The sequence below is a fragment of the Anopheles cruzii genome, chromosome 3 (genome assembly GCF_943734635.1).
Source record: "Anopheles cruzii chromosome 3, idAnoCruzAS_RS32_06, whole genome shotgun sequence".
In the NCBI taxonomy this organism is placed as follows: Eukaryota; Metazoa; Arthropoda; class Insecta; order Diptera; family Culicidae; genus Anopheles; species Anopheles cruzii.
The window spans coordinates 7,673,059-7,700,658 of NC_069145.1; the positions used below are offsets into that span (position 1 = coordinate 7,673,059).

A 27,600-nucleotide genomic window follows, 5' to 3' on the forward strand; every position below is an offset into this window, starting at 1 on the left:
AGGACTTCAAGATACGGAACGGTCGCGGTGTTTGACTATTACCAACAGGAGGTTTTATGAACGAATTCTTGGCTCTCTCTCTGCGTGCCAGGTCCCGGGGACAACACTCTACCTGGTTGATCTCTCGAGTCTCGCTGGACAACTCGAGCCTTCGACATTTGATCTCGTCGTTCCTTTCTTTCGCTAGCGCACAGATCCTGGTCACGATCCTCACCACATCAGCGACGCGCATTTCAGGACGCGCGCACACCACATGGCAGGCAGGCAGGCAGGCAGGCAGGCCGAGTATAGCAGCTGTTGCCGCTCTGTTGTCTCCCAGACCCAGGCTGGTACGCCACCACCGCTCGCTGATGGCGATCGTCAAAGTCTTCTCGAGGCTACCCGTGTGCCGTGTGCTAATCGATGGCCAATTTTTTTTGCTGCCCGCCAGTTGGTCGGATGATCCCCCCGAGTTACCTCACCCAGTCTCCCTCCCGGGACGGGTCGTGTCGGGTCGGGGACGACAGCAAATGGCAAACGGTGTCCAATGTGTCCAGGGCTCGGCGATTCGGGGGGCTTTAGTTTTGTTTATTTTTTTTTTGACAGAACGCGTTTCTACTGCGCCATATAACCCACGACGTTATCTCTCGCTCTCGGTCCCGGCACCCGTCCCCCTCTCTCTGTCTCTCTTTTTGTTTCCGTCCTACTGCTTCCTCGCTCTCCCTCTCGCTCATTCTCGCGGCCTGCCCGAAGGTGCGTCAGCCTCGAGGCGACGAGCGCCAACGCGGGCCACGACGAACCCACAGCCCCCAGCCGAGCCCCGAGCGAACACACGCGATGATGTCGCAGTTGTTGGCTGTGGCCATCTCATCGATACCTCCCCCAGCGCCACCAGCATGTCCCTCTCTCACACACACTCGGGAGCGACAGTGCGATCTCTTTTTCGCCTCCGCCGCCGATCGGTGCCTTTGCGGGGACCGCGCGGTGGCAATCAACAGCAGCAGCAGCGCGGCCGACTTCTAGCTGCTACACCCCGGGCCACTGACGCAGCTGCTGCCGCCGTTTGGCCCTCTCGCTCTCTCGTACACCCCGCGGCGGGATCGCGTTCCCGCTCAAGATCACCGGCCGCGAGCGCTGTCCTGCCTCACGCAAACACCTTCCGCTCGATCGCGGCGTGGACACGGCGCCGACCGATTCTTTCGACGCATCCGGTACGCGCGGGGTCCATCGGTTCGGCTTCTCTCGAGGACGTTTCGGTCTCTGCCTTTTGGTGGCGTGCCACCCTTCACACACACACACACATGCGAGAGCGCGCGCGGCGGGTGGGTTATGGCGCTGACGAAAGCCGCGCGCGCGCTGCGTGCGGCCACCTGCGGGAGGCGGCGGCAGGCACATCGCCACCACCATCACCTGACTGGTTTTTGGGGTTATTTTATGGTATTTTGCGCGCTGCCCCCTTTTTCCCAGCCAGCCCACCCCTCATTTGTGTGCGGGGTGGCTGGCGGTGGGCCCGCGAGGCTTCTTAAATAAATTTATAACCCACCACCGGCCCGGCCTGGCCCGGCCCGGCCGGCCACCATCTTTTCCGGTCGTCCTTCGACGGTCGCCACCGCCGTTCCTTGCCGCATATTTACATCTCTCGGCGATCCACGACGGTGGTCGGCCACCGATCGATCGGTTTGATCGCTCCCAACGCGGCACGGTCGGCGGCAGGCAGGCAGGCAGGGTTCTGTGGCAGGGTTTTTGGTCGGCTTTCGTCGGAATGAGTTTTGCGGGGATTTAATTTGTCCCGGTGGAGTCGGACGAAACGTTGTGACTCCAAGTGATGGACGAGCACCAAACTGTAGGAGTTCTTTGGGGTCAGGGGAGAAACGGTAGGTTTTTGTGGTCCAGGGGTCCAGCGGGCTGGCTGGAGTAGCTGCTTGTTGAAGATTGAGATCAGAATCTCCAACATCTCGCCAAAAGTCAAAAGAAGCCTGGCTGAAGTTCAAGGCTGGAGCAAAGGCCCAAGTGTGGCTACTAAAATCCTTGTGGTACAGAGATATAACGGAGAACAAGGATCGTTGGAATCTCTGGTGCAACTGACTGAGCTGAAACATCGAGATTGGAAAATTTGGACACTAATTTGGTGTTTACGGATGCTACGTGTGTTAGATTTTCGATGTTTTTGTGCCGTTATGTTGCTACTCCTGTCACTCACTTATGGTGACAAGTTCGGCCTTTTTGGGTAATCAGTCAGATTTTGACAGCTGTTTTGATTGGACGTGTTTTGGCTCATCTTCGATTTTTGTCTACTCCAAAAGTAATTGACCACGAAATGGTAATTTAAGTTTTGGAAACAGGAAGAAGGAGAGGTCACAGGGAGCCATATCTGGGGAAAACGGTGGCTGTGGCATCGCCAGAGTTTTGTTTGGCAAAAAATTCGTGCAGAAACCACAATGCAGGGCCAGGGGCGCGACAATCAATTTTTGTTTACCGATAAATCCGAGCGTTTGTGTCGGATTGCTTCAGGCAAATTGCACATAACTTGCAAGAAATATTCTTTATTGACCGTTCTATCCTTTGGCAACAGCTTATGATGCACCACGACCCTGCAATCGAAGAAAACTGTAAGCAAAAAAAAAACCTTCACATTCGACCAAACTTGATTCTCCGTGAGTTCACATCTTCTCGGCCCTCTGAGAACATTTTGATCTACCGATTAACGCTGCTTTGGGTCATAATAGCTTCACCATAAGCTCTTAACTTCGTTTTTCACACAACATTTGATAAAAATTCTTTGCCATCCATTTTATGGATGATCGGAGAAAAATCGACGATAAGCCAAAACACGTCCAAGTAAAACAGCTGTCAAGAATTGACTGATCACTCAAAATGGCCTTACTTGTCACCAGAAGTAAGTGACATGAGCAGCAACATAACGCCACAAAAATTCAAATGTCGCGAAAATTTTTGAACACACCACGTATGTGTGTGCCGTAGAATGGCATCCAGTGATGGCCGGACCACCGACGAACCGGCTTAACGCGGCCTCTGGGGAGCTACGTCATCCGTAAGTCGGCGCGCGCCACTCAACTACCTGCTCCCTCACATATTGCTAGCGTTCGAGGTATGCGTGTCAGGTAGAATCGACACTGGCGCCCAGTGGATGATCCTAGAACAAGGGAATCCTAACGCACGTAGTGCCCGACGACCCGGCACGGCCTGGCCTTGTCGAAGATGTGACGCAAATTCTTGGGCTTCTCCTATTAACGCGGATATTCGCACGTCGTCCAGCCGAAGCCCGAAGGCGTCCGGCAGCCGTGGTGTTATTTTGAGTGTGTGGAGTCCACCAAACCAGCACCTGTCTCACGTTGTCGCCGCCGTTCCCTCCGCCGCCTCGGAGCGCTATCCGAGCGTCGCGCGCGCGCGCCATAACCTTCGGAGGCCCCCGGCGGAGCGCGCCGCGCCAGAGAGTTGGCAAACCCGTTTTTGTCGATGGCTTCGATGGTTCGCGCGGCGTGGTGTGGTGTATAATAAAGGCCTACTGGGCCCCTGCGCCACCTTGCGTCCACCATGAGTTCCTCCCTCCCGGCGTCCGGCACCCGGCGCGCCCTGGGCCTGGTGGCTTAACCTTTTCGTTTCATTCGTTTGCTTCTGCCAAAAAAAAGGCCAGCAACAAAAAGCCATCAGTTTCACATGACGCGAGCCGCGGCCAGAGCCCGACCGGGCGACGACATCTTCGAGGATGCGATCTTCTCGGGTGACCACCACCAAAACCGAATCACGGTGACAAAAGTCGACGCGAAGAAGTCGGGTGGTGGTGATCACCCACTTCGGGAGCTCTCTTTTTCGGTCATGGCTGCGCGCGCACGGCCACCGCGGTCGTGGTCTCGTGCCACAGAGAGAAGGCCAGTGGCGGGCCAACCGGAACACCACCACCACAGACCTGAGTTGCTGGTGGTCGTTTCACCCGTTCACCGATGGTGGCCACCGACACACGCGGGCCAGGGACTCAAAAATTTCTCATTATGCTGCCCGAAGGCCTCGGCCTGGGGTGGCGACGGAACGGAACCAATAAATCCTTCGCCTAAATTCAAGGAGAGAGACCTCCATTAGGACCTATTTATTAACCCACCGGGCGGACCTTTTCAAAAGCGGGCAGACCTGTACCCTGTACCTGTGGCTGGTTCACCACAAGTCCCAAAACTATCTGACGGGCGCTAGACAGGGGACGAGGTACTAGGCTGTCCAATAAGTTCGTAGCCTCTGTAAGAAAAATCCCTTTTTATGGTTTGAAATACACTTTATTATTTAAGAGCGCCGATTTATTGAGCGACCGATTGAAATGAACCTTTACATACGTTCATATGAAGAGTGTACCAATATAAAAATTAGGCTCGTAGCAGCGTCCTTTGCTATCGAGGCTACGAACTTTTTGAACACCCCAGTATGTTATAGGGCAAAGCCGAGAGTGGCCGTGCTCTGGAGGACACGACGCTGGGTGAAGGTTGAAAGGCTGCTCCGTTGTTTGCTGTGTTATCAAGGCATTGAGGTCTTCAAATGAGATTTGCAGACCCGAAGGAGGGCTACCCCCCGAGCTTATCTGCTAATCTGCGAAGACTTCAAATTATTTCGAATTTTTTGTGCGCGCGTGTGTGTGTGGGTGTCTTTTCGCCTTTCACTTCACGTTACACGCTCGCTGCCGATGCCCTTTTGGGCGCTTGCTACTTTCTTTTAATTTTTTTACTCCATAAAAATGTAAAATATTTACGTTGCCAAACCTGAGGCGGGGGTCCCCACACATTCGTCGGGCGCGCCACCATCGAGTAAAATGGCGGCGTTGTCGTGCAGGTTGTGGTGGCCAACCGCCATCGCCGCCCCCTGTAAACGAGGTGTGACCGCGACCGCCGGCGCGCTGACCACCATCAGCACGCACCGACCACGTCTCTCGAGGGTTTCTTATCGCGCGCGCGCCGTACATCACCCGTCACCGACCGCCACTCTAAGAGCCGTCCTCCTCCCCGGTCGGTCGGTCCGCTTGGCCAGTGAGATTACATCAGCGCGCGCGCGCGCACACTCTCGGGGCCGCGTCGCTGCCGGACGTTCGAAAACCTTCACCGCACGTCTCGCTTCCCACGGGCGCGGAGGGACGGGCAGGCGGGGGCCGCAACCTCGACGACGCGGTCGCAGCCGCAATCTCTCGAAGACCACCAAGACACGGTGGCCGGCGGTGCGCTTCGTTTCTGGGAGAGCGAACTTTAAGGCCACCACCACCACCCGTGGTTGGTGAGCGTCTCTTCCTGTTACGTCTGGCCGGGTTTGGCCCCGGCCCCATACCTACACATATCGGTCTGTCTCCTCCTGGTGCCAGCGCGAGACACGCGGCGCCTCTCACTTCGTTGTTGGTTGACTGAGTGCGAATAAATGTGGGTCCCAAATTCGAGGAACGAACCACCACTCCTACGGGCGTCGGTGGCCCCCAAGAAACGAGGCCACGACACCGACACGGGTGGCGAAGGCGCACCCGCGAAGGCCCTCGAAGCGACACCTGCGATTTTGATAGTGAAATGTGTTAACCAATGGTGGCACGAAAACGGAAGTAGTAAGACGTCGTGTCATCATAACTTGACCACCAAAGTGTGGGGAGTTCACATAACTTCCTTCGTGACCAGTCGTCCCGGATTAAAGTTCCTTCGGAAAAATGTTTCTACTGACAGTTATGGAAAGTCTGAAGTCTGACGAATAATATATAAATGACTATTTCTTACTTGTGGTGGTCATGACGATCCAGATGAAGGTGGATCTCTCAGAACTCTCTAGTTCTTTAATTGCCCCAAAGGGATGGTGCTTCTTCAACAATGCGCTGGAATAGATGCGATATCCACGGTCTCTCTGGAGTGGAGATCTCAGGGACCATCCCCTTTAAGTCCAGCCAGATCCTGGCCTATACTGATAGGAAGGATCGGAAGGAATCGATGTGGCTCAGGATTACAAGGGGATTGAGTAAGCTGCGGACAATCGCGGTCTGCAGAGAGACCAAGACCAAATTCTCGGTGCCACCACCGCCAGCAGACCTACCAAGAAACATTGGAAAGTTTACGTGGAAGTGATTTCGAACTGTGACTTTTCGAAGTCGTCTCGAACTTTACCTATCTAGGGCATAACTGAGGGAATTCGATAACTGAGGAGACATGGACTCTGTCCAGAACGGTTCAAATCCCCCTTTAGAAGTCTCCGAGAGGAAGATCCTCAGATTGATCTTTGGTCCCATATGCCTGACGCATCGCTGGAGATTTTACGAGTTAGTCGGCTAAAGGAACTCTTCGACGATCGATGGAGGAAGTCGCTCTAGCAGGTCACGACCTTGTAGTTCTTTGGCTGCCGCAGGGGTTGGGTTGCTTATCCTGGGCTTGAGTCCATCGTATGCTCTTCTCCATCTGCACGGTCTGACACTGCACAACCCTTAAGCACTTCGGGAATGAACGAGTAAATTGCGAACTATTTAATTGATTGTTGTTCTTACGTTTCTTGCAGCTTCGCCCGATATCAATTACTACCAGCACAACGCGGATGACGATGAGGACGATGACGAAGACGGCTGCCAGAATCCGGCTTCGCTGCTGCAGGATTACGGTGGTGCGACAACTGGGGACCACTACAACCAGCAGCATCCATCGAACCAGCAACAGCAGCAGCAGCAACAACAGCAGACCCTGTCCCAGACCCAGATCGAGTTTCTCAAGTCGATGGTGGGCTTCCGCAAGAAGTGGACACCGTACGAGCTGCGGATGTGCAACGACGTCCGGCGGATCATCGGCAGCCGGGAGTACGATTCGTTGCGCAAGAACGACGGCATGCCGCTGCCGAGCGTGAAAACGTTGCGAAAGTACCGGCACGCAGCCCCGCTGGAGGATGTGGACGCGATCGGCCGGAAGCGCAAGCTCCACGAAGCGCTGGACGATTCCTCCTGTCAGCCACAGATCGCGACCCCATACGGTGGTGGTGGTGCCGGTGACGACGGTGGACTGTTTTCGTATGGGCGCTCCGCGAAACGACGGCTAAAGGCGGAACACGACCCGGACGGACAGTTTGACGCCCGGATGCTGACGCTGGCGCAGATCAAGTTCCTGCAGACGCTCTCGCTGAACACGAAGGGTTTCTCCGACTACGAACTGCAGCGGTCGCTGGAGTTGAAGAACGAGCTGGGCTGCAAGAACTACGAGCTGCTGCGGCAGCAGGAGTTCCTGAACATTCCCACCCTGGCGATGTTGACGCGCTACGAGCAGGACAATGGGCTGGAGGATCTGTCGCGGTACGCGGAGGCTGCCGCCGAGGAGGATGAAGAACGGCACGACGAAGCGGATGGTGGCGGTGGCGTAGGTGGTGACGGCGGTGGCGGTGGTGGCCCGTTACGGTTGGTCGTCGATCGTCGTCAGGTGCAGGACCACCGGCAGCAGCAGCAGCAGCAGCAGGAAGTCGACGAGCAGCAAGCCCGGGAGCAACAGCAGCAGCTGGAGCTGTACAATCGGCTGACGCAAGCGGATCCCGCCCGGCATCCGCTGTTCGACAGCATCGCCGACGATTCACCGCCCGGTGAGGGTGCCGGCGGCGGCGGTGGCGATCACCCTGGCAACGTAACGGCAGCCGCCATCGCGGCGGCCATGGTTGCGGCGGCAGCCGGTCTTAATCCGCTCGATCTGAACGGGGGTTCCGGTGGCGGCACAGGGGACGACTCGTCGCTCAGCATTTTCGAGCACCATTCGATCTTCGATAAGGACACGCCCTCCTTCGACATGACGAAGCTGTCGCCGGCGCACGTCGAGTTCCTGAACACCCTGCCCGAGAACCCGAAACGCTGGACGCAGGAGATGATCAACTCGGCGCTGGACATCAAGAACGAGATAGGTACGCGCGACTACGAGATCCTGCGCCGGCAGGGTATTCCGCTGCCGGCCGCCCGTACCCTGCGCCGCCACAAGGACATTCGGAGCAAGGCGGACCGGGTCGGGGGTGAACCGGGCGAACTGTTGCCTCCACGGAGCGGTGGCACTACCCCGGCGCCCGCTGGCATCGTTGGCAGTGGTTAGATGGGCGCGGTGGGGGGGGACCAGAGGGAGAGCGAGAGAGAGCGAGAGACAAATGATGCGCCGAACCGATGTAGAAACCGATCCTTTTTAAGTACCTGTGCCAGACATTTCTGATCGATATCGAACACTTTTAGGGACAGGAGTAGCGGGCGCCGCCCCAACCCGAGAGGAAGCCCCGAAATGGATGACCCATCTCTCTCTTCCTATCCCGTGCGCCGCCAGTGGGCATCAGGAAATCGTTGTGATCGTAAATTTTAACTTGTTTAGTGAACTAAGAGGTTAGGAAAGGTTAGGAAGGCGATAGGAATTGCCCTTCTCTTGCCGAAAGTACGTTGCCGCCGGGCTTGGTCATTTCCGGAACGCCGGGGGAGGGTTCTTAGTAGCATATCAACACAGGACTAGCTCGTCGTGAATCGCGAACGTGAAACCACCACCATCCCCGTGATTAAACTTAAACATTACCTTAGCGAGAAAGCGTGGACTCTGCGGAGGACGGCCAGACAGCGGCAGATGTAGGGTATAGGTGTTGTTGTATAGATTGATGGGTGTAAATATTTTACGGAACTGGGACGACAGCGCGCCGTTCCGTCCCTTAGCAGTAGTCAGCAGTTTCTTTTTTAACCATCCGCGAATGGCGAACGAGAGAATGGAAAACGTACAAAACATTAGTAGTAGTAGCAGTGCTGCGCGTGGCTACATGGCCACAACACGTTCTCATGGTGGTCATGTTTCACGCCGGGGCCGGTACCAACGTACCAAAAACGAAAAGAAATTGCTCGAACGCACTGAACTCACTGTTGACCCCGGTCCCCCCAAGGTTGTTAGGTTTGGTGGTGTGATCCACTGTAAATAGGAAAGTATAGGGTTTGGACCGTCGTCTACAGGGGATTGGGCCCGAACGACACGGTACCACACGTTACCAGTCTCCTCAAAACCAAGAACCGCCAGAGTGTTTAAAGGTAGCCAACAATCGTTTCGGTGTGTAACGTGCAAAGGGGACGCGCTCCTCGGCGCAACGAATCCGCAATTTAGGTATCTCTAGATTTAACGTTCTAAGCCTGTAAGTGTTTTTGGGCCACACCCGGACGGCCATTCCTCCCGCGCACGGGGTCCGTGCGAGCTCCCGATCTTGTCGTGTAAACACTTAATTCGCAGCAAATCGCCGTGTGTGTGTGTATTCGTGTAATTATATTGATTGTTAGGTCATAATTTCGTCGCCCCGAACGAGGCCCACTCGGGAATGCCGCGCGTATGCCATGTTTGGCAACAGAGGGCGGAGAGGGGTGTCCTGCGAAAAGAGTTACACAAGAATAAAGCGTCACATTGGAGCCTTCCACACTGTGCTCTCGACCACTTACCACCTTTCGCGGTTGTCCCTTTTTCTTTAAGCTGTTTCGGATGGGTAAGTAATCAACCTGCAAAGCAGCTGGTCCGGAATGTCTGGGAACCGGATACTTCCTTATCCGTTTTCGGTCTATCCGGGCGCACGGTGCTGTGAGTGAGTTCCACACAACGCTATCCGCGAGAGCTTTCACCGCCGCGTGAGTGCCACCGCGTTGTGCTTTTGGAGCCACCGGAAAGCTTTCCAAAGTCCAATTCCGTACAGCCCCCCTCTCTCCCTCTCCGTGTGGGGTCGCGCGCAATCGAAAGCAAAAGCGCGGAGTGCGTTTTCTCATCGCGCTCGCCGATGGCGGGCTTTCTTCTGCCCCTTTCTTTCGCTTCGTTCGGATCGGGACTTAAGAAATGGTGTGTGGCGAACCTCCCTTCTTCAGTTCGTAGCGAACAGCAACACCTCGTGGCCGTGGCCGGGCCAAGCAAACGGGGACCACAGATCCGCTCGGAACGTGACGTGCGTCGGACGTCTCCTCGCCGGCTGTCTCGACACATACAAGACAGATGCGCTCGCGGTTCCACTTCTGAGCCCGTCGCAGTTCGTCGCAGTTTGCAGGTGATCGTCGGTGTTTGTGTGTGGCCAGTTTTTAGGGGTGACTTAACGCGAAGAAATTGCGATTTGGTGCGGTTTCCGACGTCCAAACGAGGAAGCACTGCAGCCCGGTGATTGTGTAATGGGCCCCGGGCAGAAGAGCCATGGCTCGTTAGGCTCGTGATGACGGGGTGGTGCATCGGTTACTGATTTCTGCGGCATCGAGGTTACCTCTCTCGAGGTCTCGAGTGTGGCGTGTCGAGGCGCCCGCTCGGTGCTCCAGACGAAAACGAAAGTACCAGCCAGCCAGCCAGCCAGCCAGCTGCTGCCACGGGCAGCCACCAGGCAGGCAAACCGAAACCGGAAGTGTCGCTGTAGGTGTGTGTGTGTGTGTGTGTGTTTGTGCGCACGGGTTGTTTTTTCGTCGGTCGGTTTCATCTTCGCTCTCGGCTCCGGTCCGGCCCGGCCACCGCCGGTTAAGAGGTCCGAGGTCTGGCCGAGGTTTTTGGGAAATGATGACGCCTGGTTTTTTGTTGTTTTCGCCGAAATTTCTTTTGCCGGTTTTGTTGTTGTTTCCCAAAAGAAAGTGTGTACGGTGTACAACAAATATGGCGGCACAGAGTAAATGAATAAATCTGGTGCCCCCGGGTTCGGTATCGCCACGGAAGGATACGCCACGGCGGGGTCCATTGCGGTTTTAGTGTAACCGACAGCGAAAAAAAAACCAATCCTTTTTCAATTCTTCTCCACAGCCCAGAGTGTGTGTGTGTTTGTAGTGCCGTATGTGTGTCAACCGTGTTGCTGGCCATTTAAATTCCGGTCGAGTGCATGGAGGAAGTGAAAGAGAGCTGCTACAGTGTGAAACAGAGTGAGAAAGAGATGCAGGTAGCGAGGGAGAAAGAAATGCTTCTTACGTAAGAAGGCCCCGTAGTTGCGCTCGTTAAGTAAATCGCAATCGTCGTATCGCGTTTGGTGCGTTTGGCATTTCCGGAAACCCCAACCCCGTCGGCTCGGTTCCGAGGGGGCCAATTTAAGCAACGCAAAAAAAAGGTGCCGCGAAAAGGTGACAAAAAATACAGTTGCTCCAGCCGCGGATAGAAAGGACCGGTAAAGCCGGCCTTACCCAGGCGGAGGGGAAGAAAGTAACAAAAACGACCCGGGGCTCAAGGAGCAAACACAAGAAGAGCGAAGCGATCCGTAATCGTAACTGCGCGTCCGGTTCCCTTTCGGTCCGGTTCGCTTTGCGCAAAGCAAAGTCATACACAACAACACGCAGCGGAAATGCGACAGCGCTGGAGCAACGTTACTTTGCGAGGTAAATATGTCCCAAATGTCCCCAAAGACGACGGCTAAGGATCGCGCCCTATCCGCCGCATGGTGCGTTAATTATTGCCCCCGTAACGTGTGTGTGTACGGGTAATAATTTTTGCCACCGGGAAGTGGCCACCCTTAAACCGGATGTGTGGCCCGAGGACGGGCCCCATAATTGCAATCTGATCCGTTGCATTTGGCACGCCCGATGATGATGGCGGGCCTGACGTGTGGCTTCGTGTGTCAACCATGTGGCCATTACCAACTCCGCTAGCCTTTCCGCGTCTGGGGCGAATAAATCAAACACCGCCCTCAGGACGGGAGATGGAAAGGTTCCTCCTTTCCCCGGTTCCAGGGGCCGATTCCATCAGCGTGCCAATCGTAAAGAGTAAAAGTGGAGTGCACCGCCGCGTGGAGCGTTTTATTGTTGTTGCGAAGAGCAAATAGCGTTTTGCGCCCTGTTCCGGTATCCACCTCTCCTTTCGCGGACGGGTGGATCGCTTCGCCAAATGGGTTGGGCTTTCGTGAACGATTATATTTAAATTTACCCGCCGGTACCAATGCAATGCATTGTTGGGCGGGTGGAGGGTTACTCTCGCCTCACAATTGTGCATTGTTTCCAGCGCGTTCGGGTCTGGGGCGCTGCGTGTCTCATAAAGGCAATCATAATTTGATGAAAGTTTTATGATTGCCACTGGGTGCGGATGATACTATCCGAAATCAAGCCGCTTCTTTCCAAAAGCACTAGATGAGGATTGCAAAACCAAACTCATCGTCATATTTATATAATCCACGGAGGTCGAGGTCCTTGGGGTTTTTTGCGCGGTTACTCAGCTTGAACAGGGGGAATATCCTACGCCGTTCGGAGTTGTGAAATCCTTGCCAACCAGCCTTGAGCGAGGCACTTCGTCCGGGGGTGCGCGGGATGATTCATTCCGCTGACAGTGAAATGGTATGCAAACCACGGGCCCGACGGGCGCTATTTACTTGACTTCGCTGACTCCCTGCGCTTGCGCGACCATCTTGCGTAACGCCCTGACACCGCCGCCAACTTCAGCGAACCATTGCCGTGCGGTGTGATGTCCACCATGAGATCGCCCTCCACACGAAGTGGGTCACCGGCAGCAGCGGCAGTGGTGCAGCTGGGGACGAGCTGGACATTTGAAACTTTCGCGCTCAACCCGTCAACCTTGCGTGCGTGCGTGTGTGCTACGTGCGTCCGCCTTGTTCGGGCTGTGTCCGGGTTCGGGCCTCTCACGTCCGCCACGAACACCACGCAATTGCATCACAGAGCCCGGCTCCGGGCGCGGTGAACGTGTTTGGGGTCAATTAGCGAGATGGCCAGACGGACGCAACATTAATGTCGTGCGGGATTTCCGGGGCTTTCCGACAGCCCTTTTTTGTTAGGGACGAAACTGACCGGGGCGCAAGTCGTTGTGTGGTCGTTGGATTTGCACATAATTGATGTTGTTCCCGAGCGATCCCCGGAGAATTTGGCTACTTAATTAAGCGGGCCGCGGCTTGAGATACTAACGCCGATGCGCACTGCCCATCCCAACGATGGGTTTCTTTTTCAACGTCCGAACGGAACCCACACATACTGCCTGCTCTGGGGCTTGAAGGAGCTCATTTGGCCCGGCTTGGCCCGGTCCGGAATATGCATAAGCTTTCCCTGGGATGGTAATTTTTTTGGAATAAAACCGGATAATTTCTGCACTTTTCGGTTCGACGTTGTTTTCGCTTCGTAGCAGTCGGTCGTTATCCGTTTCCGGTGGTCGTAGGGTCACGGTGACATTTAAATGGTTGTTGAAGTCTTTTGCCCACTTTTTCCCACGCGAAACATTTCAACAAAATTTTAATATCTGTGAAATGTTTCCAATCCGAATTATACGCCGATTTTCTTGTGTTTCGTTCTTTCTCAAAAAAAAAACCTTACATTAAGTGCCTAAACAGGATGCAGATTACCGGCGAATGATGGAGTGATTTATTGAATCCTAAAATGACGTTATTACGCAACACACTTTTCACGAAGCAGACCGACAATTGGGGCCACATCTGTTGGACTTCTTCCACATCGAACCGTTCCGAGCATATCCGGGATCGGGCCCGGTTAGCTAAGAGTGCTTATCCAATGCCCCGTCACGTTTGCCGTCCTAAATTCATGGCCTTCCAGGGTCGTAACATTGTCCCGGTGCCCGAACGAGACCGAATCTCTTTAGCCTAGATCAATCTGGATCCGCCTGACAAAATTATATTATTACCGGCCGACCAGCTAGAGACACACTCGCGGACTCGCTCGTGGTAATAAATGTCCCCGAAATGGGACAGACGACGGAAACATTCCGCCCGCCGGCCGGTCCGATTCGATGACCGATTTTTAATCATATGTTCGCGAACATCAGAACCCGCTGATTAGCATTCCCGGAGACGTGTCGTCGTGTCTTATGGTCCCAAGGGAAAGGCATAATCAATCCACCCATTACGATCGCTTCGGGACTGTAAATCAATCGTCGAGCAGTAAAACATCGAAAAAAACGGTCCACTTCACTCAGTGGTCGCGTTCCTTCACTTCGTTTCACACACAACTCTGTCCGCGGGCGCGATCATCGTCAGTCGCGTCCTATCGCTGTCGTCGCCTAATAAAGCGATCAGCGATTTTGCTGCTCAATGACCGCCAAGTGAAGGACCGTCTCCGTGGGCTTTGATGGGATCGGCGTTGTCGGCGAAGGGATTGATCAGACCGTTCGTGGCGGTGCGGGCACGCTAAATCGACCCATCCGTTCCGGTATCCGGTGTACGCCAAGGCTGCTGCCCATTGTCGGCGTGTCGACCGGCGATGAATATTCATAAGGCGCACCGGGGTTGTGGCCGCACAGTGGGACGCCACGGTCAGCGCTCAGTGATAGATGAAACATTATTAATTTAATTTGAAGTAAATCCTCAACTCGAAACCCCCGAAGGAGAGCCAGGATCGAACAAACGGGCTAATGAGCAAACGGAGGACAGAAGAGGGTTTAAAATTAATGGTGAATCAAACAGGCCATTGTGGTAGCGTTCGGTGGTGGTCCAGACCTTCGGTTCATTGTCGGGGCATCGAGTCTCCGGTCGATCCGGCGGAACAGACCGGTCTGTAAGGGTCTCTGGTGACGTGACCCCATTTCGCGCATGATCGCATCGCAAGCCGGTTATGCGTTGGCCCTCAACCGGACCCACGGTCGCGGTGGTCGTGAGTGAAGAATTGTCGTCCCCGTCCCTCCGTCGGTGCATCGTCCACGGTCGCCACGTGGTCGGTGCCATACTCCCGGAATCTCCGTAGGCTCCGGGCGGAATGCACATTATCTGGTACAATGTGCTAATGGGTTGTCGCTGAGGGCTCGATCAGTACATCCGCCGTGGCCACCCGTGGGCCGGTAGCTTCGCCGGTCGCGATGTAACCTCGTTCAATTGCTGATCTGATTTCGGTTTCTCGCTTCCAATTAAATTACGTAGACTATTTCTCGATACTCGGCCTTTCTCTCAATTCATCCTCCATCAGTACGTTGTGAAAACGCAAATAAATCACAGCACCATAATCACGACCCCGCCGTCGCCACCAGTTCGGGTGGGTTGGGCCCAAACCGGCGGGCCGCATAATTAATTACCTTCCGTACGCGTCGATCGATCGATCGTCGAACCGCTGTCGCTTATTGGTTCGCTGGATTCATCGCATCGCATCCAATCACTTCGGTCGGCGAAGGATGGCGAGGCAGAAACAAAAAGCAAGAAGCAACCTCCATATCCGGCCGCTGAAGGTCCGGTTAAGTGGGTGCATTTCCGGCAGCTCATCGAACTCCGGCGCGCCTCCGAAGATTTCGCGCTGATTAATTGATTAGATAAACCGCGAGGTTGGGGTTCCGTCGCGGGAGGGTACAGATGTGTCAGTCAAGATCGGGCCGGTTCCTCTCCGCCGCCTCCCTTTCGCTTTCATCTTCCACGGCCGTTAAGGATAACTTTTTTGCGATCCGCCTCGGCGAAATTGAGCTGCCCGCGCTGACGGTGGTGATGATGATGGTTGATCGATCGATTAGCCGGGCACGGGGGAGCCCGTCTGTGGGCTGGCCACTTTTTGCTGGTTCATTTCACTTCGCCCGCGGTCGCTCTATTGAATAATAGGCAGAGGGGCAGACGCTCGCAAGATGTGGACGAGAGGACAGCACTAAACGGCTGATATCGAAGCACGGGCGCACGGTTTTCACTTTCATTCGGCTCTTGAGCTGATATCACAGGTGTACACCAAGTGCCAGGCACCCCGTTGTGGGTAATAATGAAAAGCTGGTCCCGCGGTGGCGCCATCTAGCGTTTCCGATGAGTCCGAGGGGCGATCGCGTGGCGCGGAACTGAACGCGGTCCAGACCCGGGTGTCGCGTTGATGGCTCGATTAAAAGCCCATTAAATGTGTGTTCCTCGAGGTCCTGGCTCGCGTGAGGTTCGGCGAGCTGGCGAGCTGACGCGCAACAGTGCGTTCCTTTTAATGAGCCCGATCGATCGTGCCACAGATTGGCAGGTTCCGTCGGTTGGAAAGGCGGAAGTCGAACGGAAATGAATGTGGGCGCTGCTCTGGGAGCCGTTTCTTGGAAAAATGGTGGTGGCCGTTTGCAGGTGGCGCAGGATGTTGTTTATGGCAATCGTTTCGAACGGAGCGTACGTGAATATTATAAAGAAATTTCACATCAGTTGAAGGTTTCAGCGGAACCCACTACGCCAATCGTGTTGTAGCGAGGTTCCTTGCCTAAACTAGCTTTTTGAATCAGAGTTGTGTTGGAAAAGTGCAACAATTCGTATTGCAAAGCCCATCTAGCGACGGGTGGCGCTGATAACGCCAACAGAACAATTAAACATAAAAAAAAATAAATCAATGAATTTTGACAGAAGAAATAGCTGCTAGGATAGATGAGTCACACGTATGGTAACATCAATGTTTCCCGAGAGTAAAACTGAAGGTAAAGGAACATATTTTGAGCACATTAAAAGACTTTCTACAATGAGCCTAGAGGTTGAATGTAATTAAATTCCTTTTAAATCATTGTAAATTGTACACTGAATAAACAAAATGGAAGCTAAAAAAGTCGTTCATGGTGAAATACGTGTAGGTCTGTCCAAAAAGTATCGTGACACAAGTATTACAGTTTCTTCGATTGCAGAGACGTGGTGTATCATAAGTTCTTGCCACAGGGTAGAACGGTCAATATTACCTGTACGAGGATCTGATCAAGGTCATAAAAAAGATTTTTTGAAGTGCTTCGAGGGTTGGAAAAAACGTTGGCACAAGTGCATAATATCTGATTACTTAACATTACTTACATTATTAAAGCATGAGCATCAAAAAACCCACGGTCACCGAGTTCCGTCGTCCCGATTTTACAATGAACGATTAACACGAAGCACGGACAACAAGGGCGGCGAATTGGTGACTAATGGACACGGGCCGGGCATCCCAAAGCCATCGCACTCCTCGCAGGAAGTGACGGACTGGTCGTGTGGGCAACGTTGGAAAATATGAATGCCTTTCCTAGCACCCGATTAACCACACACACATTACCCGCCTGAAAATAGTTGGCACCTTGGCCGGCGAGGGTGAGAGCGAGTGAGCGTTAGGCCCACCAATAATCCGTGGATCAAACGTGAAAAACTCGAAACACTCGCCCTGGCCAGCGAAGTTTGATGATCTCGTCGACGCCGCCCTGTGCCGCGCTCGGTGTCAGTCCAACAACCCGGACCGCCGCGGTATGAACGGATATGGCCTTGGCGAGCGAGGACCAGCGAGAGACGAGCCAAGCGAGTGAAGCACCCTTGTTCCGGCACGCTGCTCTCGTTGACCGTTGGCTGCGCCGAACACAGCTTTCCACGGCGTCGATACATAATGCAGCGTATCATTATCGTGCCCCGCGCATCTTGCTTCTGTGTTGTGCAATCTCACCATTGTTGCTTCCGATGGGGCAATTGTTTCGTTCCGTTAAGTTTTCGAAGCGCCGAAAAATGTGGCCATTTTGGGGAAGGCCCACGAAAATCGAGCGACACGCGCCCGCTGGTTGATCACCGGATCCAGGCCGAAATGGTGGTGTAACGGCAACGGCAACATGTAGCAACATGTAGAGGTCCCGGAGATGGCTCACCAGCGCGGCAGTTCGTTCGCTGGGCCGAAATGATAAACGGTGAAACAATAGAGTATCGTGATTGCTGTGTGTCTCTCTCTCCCTTTCTTACTCACGCGTCACCTTGCACGGTGAAAGACGCCTGTCGGAAGGTAAATAGACACGAGCGCGGGAAAAGCAAAACCGGCGAGGAGCTGGAGAAAGAAGACACAGAAACGGCGCGAAAGGCGTCCCTTAAAAGCAAATGCAAATATGCAAATGCAACACCCCCCAGCGCACAATGTCGAAATGGCAACATTGGAATGGATTGATGCGAGTCGGCAGCGGTGCGAACTGATTGCGAACGTAACGTAATCGCGAACGAAAGCGAAACTTTGGTCGTGGCCAACCCGGGGACGCCGTTCCGTTGGTTGGTCCCGACCGCCCGTCGCAGCAGGCTGGGCACGAAAAGTGGGCAGCTTTTCCCGTCGCATTGCGTTCCGTTTCGTGGGGACATAATTTGGTGTGTTGTTTGTTTTTCTTGCTCTTAAGCATTGTAAGCATAATTTGTCTACGAACTGAACAGTGCTCGAGCATTATGCGCGCGCCCGCTGTATTAATGGTGATTAATGTTCATCCTGACGGTGAAACGAAGCACGCCAAGCACGGCCCAAGTGGGGAAGTGGCCACATCTCGCGAGTGCGCGATCAAATTGACCCGTTTTTTTTGGGGACATAGTGGGATTTGCACTTCATCCCCAAAAAGGGGGCGATGCAAAAATAGAGCTCCTAAGCGCCCGTAACCCGATTTTGCCCGATTCGGTCAAGAGCGATTAGCGGACGGCGAATGTTTTCACTCCCGTCCGGGTGCGACTTAACCTAAATAAAACATCGCACCGGGAGCCGGATAATGGCGGAAAATAGGAGCCATCGTCAAATCCCGATGGACATTCGAGCGGAAGCTCGCAGTTTGGGCCCCTAAATCGGGGCTGATCGAGTGCTTTCCAACGCTGGCCATGCCAGTGACTTGTTGCTCACTGCCCCCTCTCGCTCACGCCATCTCACACCGTGGCCTTTTAACGGTTACCTTGACAACGCGTCGCGTCCGTACTTCACTTTTGCTTTCTTTCTTCGCCCCGGCCAACGCTAGAAAACTTGATTGAAAATTTCTCCCTATCATTCTCTCTCGCTCTCTCTCTCTCTCTCTCTCGCTATCTCACTCACGATCGGCATTGCACCGATCGAATCAATCGAACTCTGCTGCGACGGGGACTTCGACGTGCCCTCCGTTGGGCACTCTCGCCAATCTCGTTAATCGCCGATCCGTACCGATCCGTACGGGGAGCGCCTTCGGTGCCTTGTCATTGTGGGCGCAATTTGGGATTTATGCTTTCTCACTTGTGCGCGCCACTTCTCGGGGATCGGTACTGACCCCCGTTAACGAGGGGGCCCATTTCCGTGTCACGAGTGGCGGCACTTTGGAGTTTTGGTGAGCTTTGCTGGACAATTTATGTAATTGTTTTACCACCTTGTTGCTCCGCGCGGATTGTGTGTCCAACTTGTGAGACTCACAAGCCGCAGAGCCGGAGATGGATAACGGAACAGTGTGCCTAGAGGATGCATTCCTTGGGGCCTCGGTTTTTTCCGTCACTCTCGGTTTTAATGATCGAAATGAGCCGCTATCGCGTGTCATTTGGCCGAAGAACCGGTTTTCGGCGGCTGCCGGCGATCTAACGGGCCGGATTCTGTTCGGGCCAGATTTCGGGCATAATTCGGTGCTCCTGGAATGTGCCTGGTCGCGTAAAGGTCGTAGAACTTGTGGGGTGCACCGGTTTTAAACTGCCTCGAGGCTCGGGTGGAGCTTTCTTCGTTCGAAACGAAGCCCCACCATTAATCGCTGCTTCGCCTCGGTTTGATGCCGGTCTGAGATAAACCGTCCGGTGCGTGACCGTACCGAAATACGTAATTTACTACAATTTGTCATATCGTCAGTCCGCCGGCCGACTTTGTGTAACCGCCGCCTGTTCCGGCTGCCTCTAGCGCGGGTTAACTACCACCATGGTGCTGGTAATTTATCTCTCCGCCATCCTCCTTCACCGCACGCACCGATTTACGATCGGATGGGGGGCGCGAAGGAAAAAAGAAAAACCAGCTCGTAACAGATTACGAGTCCGCGCGTAACAACCATCAATCGGCACCCGCCAAAGATGATCTTTTAAACGATGATAAATGGCTGCACCGTACCGCACGGTGGCGACTTATCCATTGGCCACACCAGCTCGCTCATCGACAACCTTGCGAAGGCTAAGGCGGAAAACTGGCCGGCACCGGAAGGCCTAGAAGGGAGGCCTAGCTGGTACGCAGGGCGAAGGCGTAAACTGGGACCACCTGAAACTGAAGCGAAACGACGTCGAGCGCAACGAAATTTAGGCGGAAAACCTGGCGGCACAGCACAACAACACGGCGTCAAACCAGATCATGATTCATAATTCACTTTCTCCCGCGCCGATGCGGGGGACCACGGCCGCATTAGCCATGGTGTTGGGGGGGCACCGCACCGCCCGCAGGTTAGCGTCGTTTGACTTTTGTTTTTGTTTTATGGCGCGATGGCGCGGGTTCGTCGCCTGTTCGCCAAGTCTTTTGTCTGTCTGTCCGTGGTCCGGGCCGACGGGCGCGCGTTCGCGGAGGGAAACCCGCCGAATTGGAACGGAGAACAAGGCAAGTTCTTGTGCCCCGGTTTCGCGGTCCCCCCGCCGGCCGTGCTCCTTGTAAATTTAAATGTTAATGTTTTCGGCTATCTTTTCGTTTTCCGCTCCCGAAACTCGGCGGCCGACACAGAAAAAAAGGGTTGGGTGCGGGCTTCCTCTCTCTCTCTCTCTCACTCTCTGGTGACTTCCGAGTGCGGCAAGAAACAAAAATTATTAAACACAGAAGCGCAACATAAAGGCGACGCGAACAGTGTTCGCGCTTTGCTCCGCTCCGTGTCTCCGGCTTGTGGCTTTCTCTCCCGGCGACCGCAAACTCCTACGCGCGTCGGTGCGCCGGTTTGACAACACCGAGGAGGAAGAAACCCTTACCGGCCACGTGTAATAATAAATATTTGCTAGTACTTATTGCTTGCTTTTGGTTTCGGCGCGCCACTTCCTTGGCGTGCGCGCGCGAGCCCCAAGTGTTGTTACATATTTTACACGCACGCACCGGGCGCACGGGGTCACCTTTATTTGCGCACGGTTGCGCACGCGACAGAAACATGGCCCGGCCGACCACCGAGCAGCCAGCCGCCGGTGCCGTGGGTCGTGTGAAGTGAAATTGAAAGTGGGAAAACGGGTTTAATTCATTTGCGTGCTAAAACCTAAACATTGGCGCAGGCCTGTTTTGTATTTGTTATTATTTCTGTTTTGACGTTTGGTAGGTGAAATTGGCCTCGGCCCCGTCGGCTTTCGCGACCGCTCCACCACCCCGCCGGTATGCCCCGTGGGTGCACTTTAATGAGCGAGTGATTCGGTGTTTTCTTGGCGAGCCCGCGAATGCGGGGGCCCCTTCGATAGGCCATAGGCGGCCCAAAGGCTCCCGCTGTCCTTTGGTGACAGTACTTTGCTGTGAAGGATAGTTCGTTTGGGTCTTGACAGATAGAAGACAATACAATCCATTTGTTGCTAAGTGATTAAACCGAACGTTTCCCTTATTAGATTTACCGTATACTTACTTTATCGCTTTCTCTGAATTTTTTAAATTCTTTGAGGCAACCCGAACAGCAACAGACATCAACAAACCTTGGCTCACTGACAGCTCCAAAACCATAACAAAAACAATACTCGAAAACTCTCGAAAAGCTGCCAATTGACGGACGGTTATTGAAGTTTTATCAATTTCTTCAAAGCGTTATTTAAAAACTCTAGTAACAATGTCGCAAAAAGCGATAGTAAACACTGAAGATTAAGGGTCATAAATCTGGTGAAACTTTCAACGACTTCCCAGCTTCAATGGGTGGCCAAGTTTTACTCTATAGAAAAATTCAATTCATGAACATCGATTGTTTCGATAGCTCGGTCTACTGAGAAGAACTATTTTATGTGTTGGTCAAACGCTCGACAAATGGCTCCGGGAATTGTGCGATTGCTACTAATTTGTGAACAGTTTAACGTTTGAAGACGAATGGTGGATAGTAAACAGTACTTCACGTACCACCGCTTACGACTTACCTGGCCGACATGTTTTATTGTGTGGCAATAAACTTCACCGTTACGAGCGACTTGTTGTCTGTGGTCCATAAAAAAACACTTTAAATTGGCTAAGCGCAGCTTAGCTTACCCAACGCATCACTTGGCGATCCTTTTAGTGTGTGTTTATTTGCAATTGAAACCATGAAGTTACTCGACGCTCAGTGACTGCCAAAAGCATCACGCTTGATGCGGATGTCCCCGGGCGGCCACTGGGTGCAGAGTATAATTAATATACATCCCCCCCCCCCCCCCGGCCCCCCACCGGTGGCGGTTACATACTGCTATTGATCACGCCTCTGTGACAGTATTTTATCGCCTCTCGTCGCCGAAGACGCGTGGTTACGACGTGTGGCCCCCACGAGGCGTCAAAACATTGCGTCACAGAGTGGAGTCGCCTCCGGGGTCGTCGCCACTCCGTTCCGGTCACGTCCTTCTTTCGCCGATTAGCGCCGCGGGCCAAACCGCGCAACCCGTGCTCGTGCCAAAAAGGCACGAAAGTAAAACAAACGGCGGCGCCGACGACGACGACGACGACGATTGATCACCGCGTCTGGTCACCCGGAAACCGGTCCGGTCGCAGGCACGCGCAATGTGGAGCGAACCAGGCGTGGAGGAGATGGATTGTCAAAGCGCAGCGTCCGGAAGGCGGAAGAAAGTGGCCTAAATTCGGGAAACCGGTTTTCCCGGCCGTCCGATTACTTAATGTCCGGTCCGGTCGCGCGCTATGGTCCCTGGTCCAGCACTCTCACGGTTTTCTCTCTCTCTCTCTTTCGACCGATGCAGTGCTGGTGGTGGTGGCGACAGCGACGTTGCTGTTATCGGAGGCCCCACAAGCGAACGGAGACACTGGCGGAGGTCGAAGATCGTCTCCCGCGCTGATCGACTCCGGAGTGCGAGGTAAGGGCCGAGCCGTAGTCGAGTGAAGACATCGCTTCCTCAACTGCTTCGCTTCTTATCACTTGCAGCTGGATCTTCGCGGGTCTCCGGGCCGGTGCTGGTGGGACCGCAGGCCACCACCACAAAGCTTCATCCGGTGGGGAAACAGCGGCCGGCCAGCGAGGAAGACGACGACGAAGACGATGACGACGAAGATTACTTTGACTTCGGGCTCGGTGTTGTGGACGACGACGACGACGACGACGATGAAGATGACGATGAGGATGAGGACGATTCCGATGAGGAGGAAGTGGGCGTCGCTCCCGTGACGGTGGCACCAATCGAGACGAGCACGATCCGGGCTCGGTTACTGTCCGATGCAGCGTTCAATAAGCTGTCGGAGACGCTCGGGGCGCTCAACACCGTCGGACGGTACATCGTGAACATTACCAAGGGTCAGGAGGCGAGCGCGATCACGCAGGTCGACCCGGACACGCAGGAAACGGTCCCGGAAGCGCTCCTGACGCTCACCAAGACGGTCCTCGGGCGCAACATCACGCGTCCGTTCGAACCACTGATCAAACGCGTCGGCACCGGCGGTGCGGGAGAGTTGACGGTCGGCGCCGTGACATCCGGTCCGCTGGTGGTCGGTTCTTCCCCGGTGACAGCCGATGCCGAGGTCCTGATTGTCACCTCGACCACATCAGGCCCGTTGTTGGCGGTGGCGCAGCGGAAAGAGGACAACAACGGCGAACCGTTGAGCTTGGGGACGTCAGCCGACCGAGGACCCGCCGCCGCCGCCGGCGGCGTGGTGTCAGAGCAGAAGAAAAAGAAGAAAAAGAAGAAGAACAAGAACAAAGTGAAGCGCAAGGATCCGACCCACGTGGAGCCGGTGCGACCGGTGACACCCAGCCCGACGACAACCACCCGCCGACCAGCGGCCAGTAGTAAGTAACTGCGACGGGCTCCTCCTTCTCCTGACCCTTTGACCCCATACTTCCTCCCACTCGCAGATAAGATCGTGGAGTCGACGAAGGACTCCGAGAACCGGTGCCGGACGCCGGACGGGCGCCCGGGGCGCTGCGAGGATCTGAGCACCTGCCCGGGACTGCTACTGGACCTAAGTCACCTCCGGGAGTCGCTCTGCTTCAAGAGCCTCTTCGTGCCGGGTGTCTGCTGCCCGATCAGCAGCCCGAGCACCCAGCTCACCACCCCGCGGCCGACGCGACCCCCGGCCACGGCAAAGCCGCCCAGTCTGGTGCTGGCGCCAGTTACGACGGTGACCCTCACTACCACCACCAAGCGACCCCTGGTGCCGGTTTACACGGTGGCACCGGTGGACACGGGGGTGGCCCTCCCGGCAACACTGAAGCCGCTCGATAACATCGTCGATCCGGACGACTGCGGCCAGCAGGAGTACTCGTCGGGGCGGATCGTGGGCGGAATCGAAGCCCCGACCGGCCAGTGGCCCTGGATGGCGGCCATCTTCCTGCACGGCACCAAGCGGACCGAGTTCTGGTGCGGTGGCTCACTCATCGGCACCCGGTACATCCTGACGGCGGCGCATTGTACGCGGGATTCGCGCCAACGACCGTTCGCCGCGCGGCAGTTCACCGTGCGGCTCGGCGATATCGACCTTTCGACGGACGGGGAACCGTCGGCCCCGGTCACCTACAAGGTGACGGAGGTGCGTGCCCATCCGCAGTTCTCGCGCGTCGGCTTCTACAACGATGTGGCGCTCCTGGTGCTGGACAAACCAGTGCGCAAGTCGAAGTACGTCATCCCGGTGTGCCTGCCGGGGGCGAATCTACCGTCGAAGGAGCGTCTGGCAGGTATGCGGGGCGGGAAGGAGCTGGAGATCCGCTGGAGCTTCTCGGAGGGCTGACACCTTCTTTTCCCCCCTTCGATAGGTCGGAGGGCGACGGTCGTTGGCTGGGGCACGACCTACTACGGTGGCAAGGAGTCAACGAAGCAGCAGCAGGCCACGCTGCCGGTTTGGCGCAACGAGGACTGCAACCGGGCGTACTTCCAGCCGATCACGGACAACTTCGTGTGCGCCGGGTTCTCGGAGGGTGGCGTCGACGCGTGCCAGGGCGATTCGGGCGGCCCGCTTATGATGCTGGTCGAGGCCCGCTGGACCCAGGTCGGCGTTGTCTCGTTCGGCAACAAGTGCGGCGAACCGGGCTACCCGGGAGTCTACACCCGGATCAGCGAGTACATGGACTGGATACGGGAGAACACCAAGAAGTGAGGGCAGCGCCATACCGAAGGAAAGGAATAGTGAATAGTCAGGGAGTGCAGCCGCAGCGAGAAACACACGCAGACCCCTTCTGGTTTCCTTTTTTTGTATATAATTTATTTCTGCTTGTCTGTCGCCCACATCCCCACATCGCCGGCCGGCCTGGCCGTGGCTTCACAAGTAATCATCTGTTTTTTTTGCGTAGTGGTTTTAGATTTATCCTAATTTATCAACTAACTTATACGCGAGACACGCAGTACGCAGAACAGCCACAACACAGAGAGGGCCGCCCCCCACGAGTGGCCCGGAGTGGCCGGGTGCGGAGCGAATTGATAACGAACATTGGCGCGGTGTATCGATCGCGGAACATCGTAACGGAAATACAGCATCAGTGGCCAAACGGAAAGAGCAAGTTGACGTCTCGTTATCCTGACCGAAACGCACGCGAAACAAAGTCGCCCGGAAGGGTCGGGTCGGGTCGGGGTGTGGAAAGAAACAAGCCGCGGTGCGGTGCGCCACAGTGTTTGATGAATTTTGTTCCTCGTTCTTCTAAAATAACGGCTTCGAATGTGGCTTAAATGTTCCTGTGTTGGGGTTGAGTCCTGTGCGGCCTCCGTCGCCATTCGCCGCCATTGGCTCGTCACGTTAATTTGGTATATTTCTAGGTTTTCTTTTTCCCACCCCGCCTATGCCTTCACGCCTATGCTCGTCCGAAACGGTCCACTACGTGTCCTCCTTGTCGGAGAAATATGCGTTGCCTGTATTTACTATTTTTATCGGTTTTTAGACACTGTCCACGCGCCGGCCGGCGCTCACCCTAGCGGTTGTGTTTTTTTTTCTATGGTTTGGTATTTTCTTCCTCTTCTGCTTCTTCGTCTTCTTCTTCTGTCCTTCGCCTTATCTGTGGTGATTCTTGTAACATGAAACGTTCAAAGTTCGACATTATATTACAATTTAATATAGTTCTATTTTTCCTACTCTCTTTCTGTCACACTATTTTACTTTCTACCTCTTTCGCTCTCTCTCTCGCCTCTTTTCCATTTTTCTATCTGTTTGATATTCTGTTTTCTTACATTCAGTAACATTTTCGCTCCTGTCTTTGGCGGCATCAGCTTGCTGATTGGGTTTTCCATTTTGCGATCCAATTTCGGGCTCTAGCCATCGGGGTTTTGCATCTTCATCTTTCTTTTTGTTTTTTTATTTGCCATCCGATGCAAACTGTGTTTGTTGTCTGTGTGTGTTTGTGTTTCATTTTCTTGTTTCGAAAGACAGTATCTAATGTTTGTTTTCTGCTTTTTTTGGGTTTTTTTCTTGAAGAAATTCTGAACGTATCTTCACTTTTAGCGCGTTTTTCTTCGATTAAAATCTCTTAATGCACAGCACCATGGTTACATGTTTTAAACTGCTCCATCGGGTCGCGAAAGAGTCCAGTGCGCCTCGTCTAAACCCGCCCCAATCGCGAGAGATCCTCAGAACGGGCTGCTTCTTTCGCCGTTCGATCATCGCTCCATCGCGAGCAGTTTCTTTTGAGACTCAATCGAGCTCTTTCTAACTTTAATATGTGGGAACACAGATCGTACGTTTAATGGGGCGCGTATTTGTTCAACTCTGGTGTCCACTAGTCCCACTGCCGGATGCAATCGGTTTCGATTCCCTTACGCTCAGATGCAGATGATGAAGTGAACAAACCCTAACGAGAATCTATTGGTTTGAAACCGAACCGGTACGGCGAATCGGTACGAACGAAAGGTACGAACAGCGTGAAATATTTCAAGCGCGCGAGAAGAAATGTTTCGCTCCGTTTTCGAATCGACGGTTCGCAGGCGACGGTCGTGTGCCGGAGATAGAAAGGGCCCCTACATACTTATAATATTGGAACCGAGGGTGAAGCACGAGCACCGCGTTTGCACGATAACTAGCGGCGGTGATTGAACCGTTTTTGGTATCCGAATGGCTCTTCCGAAATGGCACCCTCTAAATACACCCTGGGCGTCGTGCCGGGTTTTTTCCGTTTCGCTCGTTAGTCTTTTCCCACTAGAGTTGAACTAGAAAATACGTTTAAAATGTCATATAAAAAACGTGTAACCACCAGCCTTAACCTAGAGAGCCACATTGAACCCATGGCCGCCAACGATTGGGTTTTTGCTACACTTTTTGCCGCATTTTGGCTGTTCGCCCGCCGTTTTGCTTTGTTTTTTTTGTTGGGGGTTTCTTTTTAATGTTTTCTTGTCACATTTCTTATAATTCTTTTTTGCTTACTGGTTTGGTTGTATGTTTTGTCAAAACACTACGAGGAAAAAACATCCTAACGCCCGCTGCGGTAACGTTTAGTTTAATATCGTCCTACTAGCTAGAGTGAGACTACGTATCCTTCATTCGTTCCGCATTCAGCCGCAACGCATCCTGCGCCCACCTGGGCCCACAGTCTCACATTTCGCACATGCACACGCACTCGCGCAGACACGCCCCAACACTGTTACTACCATGAATAACACCTAAAATAACGCTCCCTCGTTTCGCTCGCCTATCGTGTACTCGCCGTACTCTTAACGTGAATGCTTACAGAATGCGTTTCATTTGAATTACTGTTGCTTAAATTCATTCCATATTTTACACATTTCTCACCGAATTCATCTACTATCTCTTGTCCTTGTGTCCGTGTTTGTGTGTGTTTGTGTGTGGCTGTGTTGCAAGTATGATTCTTTGTTGGTTGTCAACATAGCTTTAACCCTGTATTTTTAGCGAATTTTCATTTAGACATTTTTCACCCACCGGAACCCTTGCGGTGTCGCCCGTTGCGGGCCCACCCTAGTCTAGTATTTAGTATTAATAAATCCTCGATCTACGTTGTGTGTGTGTGTTTGTATGTT

General features: G+C 54.0%; 2 protein-coding genes across 2 annotated transcripts in view; both read left to right on the plus strand.

Annotated features, from left to right (window-relative positions):
* The window catches only part of LOC128269751 (uncharacterized), a 22,729-nt gene extending 14,681 nt beyond the window's left edge, over positions 1–8,048 (plus strand). Inside the window, exon 3 of the mRNA XM_053007154.1 lies at positions 6,496–8,048. Coding sequence (XP_052863114.1) covers positions 6,496–8,048 — 1,553 coding nt within the window. The remainder of the gene's footprint in view (positions 1–6,495) is intronic.
* Positions 8,049–16,983: 8,935 nt separating this feature from the next.
* On the plus strand, positions 16,984–24,742 carry LOC128269752 (uncharacterized). The gene is made up of 6 exons (XM_053007155.1): positions 16,984–17,046; positions 17,161–17,224; positions 22,420–22,512; positions 22,581–23,438; positions 23,505–24,323; positions 24,402–24,742. The coding sequence occupies exons 1-6, from the start codon at positions 16,984–16,986 to the stop codon at positions 24,740–24,742; spliced, it is 2,238 nt and encodes a 745-aa protein (XP_052863115.1).
* The last annotated feature ends 2,858 nt before the right edge of the window (positions 24,743–27,600 follow it).